Genomic DNA, 3,906 nt, shown 5'->3' with positions numbered 1-3,906 from the left:
CTGTGAGTTTCTGTGGTGAATAAAAGTTTGTGAAAGTAGTCTGAGTAAAGGTTTGACGTCACGTCTTTCACCTGTGGAGGTGAGACCCTCCGCGCATCCGCGTGTGCGCGCCCGCAGCGCGGATCTCACTTTTGGTTGTGACACAACGAGTTTGCACAAGCGGCTTCGTCACTTCGGGTTTTATCGGGATGACTCCGCCGCTGGTGGCCGTCAATGGAAAATCCCGCCGCGGCGCGTGCAGATAAAAAGTCCAAACCGCCACCAATGGACACACACCGGCGGACAGACACCGAGACTGAGACCCGGACAGCCGCCCTGACAGACATGAAGCCCGCCACAGGTGAGCCCGCGCGCCTTCTCCTCCACTCAGCAGAACTGTGCACGAGCTTCGGTCCAGAGAGCTTTAACCAGTTAGTGTCCAGATGTGGATTATGTCACCTGAGGAGAGCGGCACACCTCCGCTACGTCAGCGCACGCTCACCTGAGGCTCCGCGGTATGGAGGCTGACCAGTGCCGGCCTCAGTCTGTATGGAGGACTGTTGGTGCCCAAACTGCAGCTTTAGAAACACGAGAGACAGACTCACAGAGCGGGGACGCTGAGCCGCTGTGTTTGGGGGCCAGGGGCCACATACCCGGTCCTAGGATTTCAGGACATTTGTGGGATGAACGGCTAGAACGTGTCTCAGATTTCAGGACGTTTCAGGATTTTAGGACATTTCTAGTTTTCAGAATATTTCTAAGACTTTAGGACGTTGTTTTTATTTTAGGAAGTTTCTCAGATTTCAGATTGTATTTAGGATTTTAGGGTGATTCTTGGATTTACAGGTGTTTGTAGGATTGTTGCCCATAAATTAGGCATCACTGATAGATAATTTATTTTGTGCACAACATTTAATCGAACTGTGTCAGTGAACATCACATCTGCATTAATTTATGTTTAATGTTTATTTTTTTAATGCAACTTTATGAATCATTAATTCAGGATTCCTAAAGTGATTTACTGACAGGATTTACCCTCCGTGCACGAAGCGTATGGTTCATTATTATAATAATAATAATAATAAATGATGATGTTTGTCCCTCTCCAGTTGCCGTCCTGCTGCTCTGTTACCTGTTGGTGAATTTGATCCAATCAGCTCCCGTCAGCTCGCCGTCCAACCCATCAGCAGCGCTCACAGCAGCGGCGGAGCGAGCGAAGACGCTGGTGGAGAAGATCCTTAAAGACGTCCCCACCGTGCACGCCGCGACCGTCACCACCGAGGTAACCGAGCCGTCTGATTGGCCGCTTCAGCTCTGCTCCTATTGACTGTTGTTCTTCTTCGTGTGTTAATATTGTCGCTGCTCTGACCTCTGCAGGGTCTGACCCTCGACGGCGCCGCACAGACCGCCAACCTGCAGATGATGGTGACATCACTGGGCATCCCCGCCGCACCCGTCCTCAAACCGCCATCCGAACGCTTCACACTGGTCAGTCCGCAGCCTGAGGGCTCACCAGGTTCAGAAACATCAGAAAATAAAAGCCTGAATGAATAAATATTTCTGTGTATAAATACATGAATCAGCGTATTGATCAGTGTGTATAAATACATGAATCAGTGTATTATTCAGTGTATAAATACATATTTCCTCCTGCAGGACGACTGTGTGAGTCACATGGCGGCCGGCGTGCGGCTGCACCAGGGGCTGCTGGGAGTTTTATCGGAGCGTCTGAGCGGGCTGAGCGACCTGCGGGCCGACCTCCGAGACCTGCTGACTCACATCACCAAGGTAACGCTCACACCTGTGTGACATCATCGCTCTTCGCCCGAGCGCTCCCAACTGACCAACTGTCTCTGTGTTTCAGATGAAGGAGGCGGCTCAGCTCGGCAGCGGCAGCGAGGCGGGTCAGAGTCCGGACCTGGCCTCCCGTCTCCACGGTAACTACGAGGTGCAGGTGGCGACCCACCTGACGCTGACGCAGCTCCGCTCCTTCTGTCACGACCTGATCCGCAGCCTCAGGGCTGTCGCCACCTACAGGCCCCGCCCAGCGGGAGCACTCTAAGCCCCGCCCACACTGCGTTTGGGGACACACAGGACGAATCAGGAATCAGCAGCTGAGCGGACCACCTGAGTCCTCCTATTTTTGATATTTGATATTTGTGTTGTTTTTGTCAGCTGACATCATCACTCTTTGGCGTGATGTTGCTCAAATCAGCTGACCCTCACAGGAAGACGTTTTATTTTGAAACAGGACTTCCTGTCCTGTGTGTTCGCACGCATTTAGCTCCCAGAAATTTCCCCCCGAGTGACACGTCCTCCCGCAGAGACGACCTTTGACCCCCTTTATTACAGAACCAATCAGAAAGCGGCGTCATGTGTCTGCAGATTGTGATTTTAGACAGTATGCCGGCACCACAGAAACTAAAGAGGTTTAACACAACAGCGTGGGCCTCTAGTGTGACGTGTTGACATATGTGTCAGCAATTTTTTGTAAACAACAGACATCACACGTTTGACGTTTTTCGTTTTTTTTTTCATGTTCTTTGACAATTTTTGGTGATTTTTATTCTACATTTTGTGGCAATTTTTTTTGGAATTTTTTAAAAAAAATTTCTTTTGAAATTTTTGGTGTTCTTATTTCTTCAAACATTTTTTTTCTTTAAATTTTTGGGCAGCTTTTAAAAAGACATGCCTTCCTTTTTTTTTATTTTTAAAGAAAACATTCAAATCAAAATCACCAAATCTCTTCTTGAAAAATTACCAAAATTTGTTAAAGACAAGAAATTGCATTTTTTTTTACTTTAAGTCACCAAAAAGTGTTTAAGAAAAAACACACTCCAGAATCTTTTCTTAAAGAATCCCCCAAATTCTTTTGTGAAAATGACCCAGAGTGACCCCATTTATCAGCCAGAAAATATCGTTTTCAAATAATCCAAAGTTTACAGCCGCTCTGCTTCTTCTTTGAGTTAGCTGCTAACTGCTAACAGCTGCTTTTAAATCTCTTGCAGCGAGTCGCACGCAGAACACGCCGTCAAACATCACGCCGTCACAGCGTCCCGTCCACGGTCGTGTCATTCTGCCGTTGCGTTTGTCTCAGACCTAGTCTTGTTGCTGCTATTGCTTCCTGTCCAGACTTAAAGGTGAGACCGCTTTGTGCCCGCTCTCCGCCATCGTGCGTCATACGCAGAACGGCGAGGCGGAAAAATGGCGTGATATTTCCGCCTTGAACAGGAAGTGTGAAAGTGTCTTCTGAGACGTCGTCCTGCAGTCAGAGAACCTGCAGATTCTTTTATGGTTTTTTACTGTGAGAGGAGCGTTTGAGGCCGAGGTTTTATTGTGAAGGAGGAGTGTGTGTGTGTGTGTGTGTGTGTGGTGTGTGTGTGTGTGTGTGTGTGTGTGTGTGTGTGTGTGTGTGTGTGTGTGTGTGTGTGTGTGTGTGTGTGTGAGGAATGTGTGGAAGCCCTCAGGAATGAGGAGCTGCTGCGTCTCTGCAGGTCTGAGCCTGTTTTTCTCTGATCGCTGCGTCTCTTCTTTCATTTTCTCCGTCAGCGTCACAAACAGTTCGCCTGTTACAGCGTCTATTGATTGATTATCAGACAATAATCCCGATAATCGATAAATAATCTCAGACACTTTGAGCAGAAAAGTTGGACGAAACTAATCGAGAAACATGGCGGTTCAACATGTTGACTGTTAGAGGAGGAAACAGACGCTCGTGTTTGTTTCTGTATTTTTTGATTATTTATGTCGATATTTATAAACATTTGTGAGGTCATATCTTTATCTGCTGCTTATTTATTAATTTTTTATTTATTTTTTCTATTTATGCTGAAATATTTATTTGACCTGGTCTGTTTCTATTTTTAAGTTTGATTTATTTAATAACGCCACAAACGAGCGTGTGTTTGAACGTGAAGTTATTCTGTA

At 46.9% G+C, this 3,906-nt stretch overlaps 1 protein-coding gene across 1 annotated transcript; it reads left to right on the top strand.

The window, feature by feature from the left end:
- Nucleotides 1–198: 198 nt before the first annotated feature.
- On the top strand, nt 199–2,472 carry LOC121939226 (granulocyte colony-stimulating factor-like). Its single transcript, XM_042482304.1, has 5 exons — nt 199–340; nt 1,089–1,261; nt 1,357–1,467; nt 1,636–1,767; nt 1,844–2,472. The coding sequence occupies exons 1-5, from the start codon at nt 214–216 to the stop codon at nt 2,039–2,041; spliced, it is 741 nt and encodes a 246-aa protein (XP_042338238.1). The 5' UTR covers nt 199–213; the 3' UTR covers nt 2,042–2,472.
- Nucleotides 2,473–3,906: the final 1,434 nt, after the last annotated feature.

Source organism: Plectropomus leopardus, unplaced genomic scaffold (genome assembly GCF_008729295.1).
Source record: "Plectropomus leopardus isolate mb unplaced genomic scaffold, YSFRI_Pleo_2.0 unplaced_scaffold4365, whole genome shotgun sequence".
Taxonomy (NCBI): domain Eukaryota; kingdom Metazoa; phylum Chordata; class Actinopteri; order Perciformes; family Serranidae; genus Plectropomus; species Plectropomus leopardus.
The sequence above is the reverse complement of the archived record's forward strand: the minus strand, read 5'-3'. Positions and strand labels throughout refer to the sequence as shown.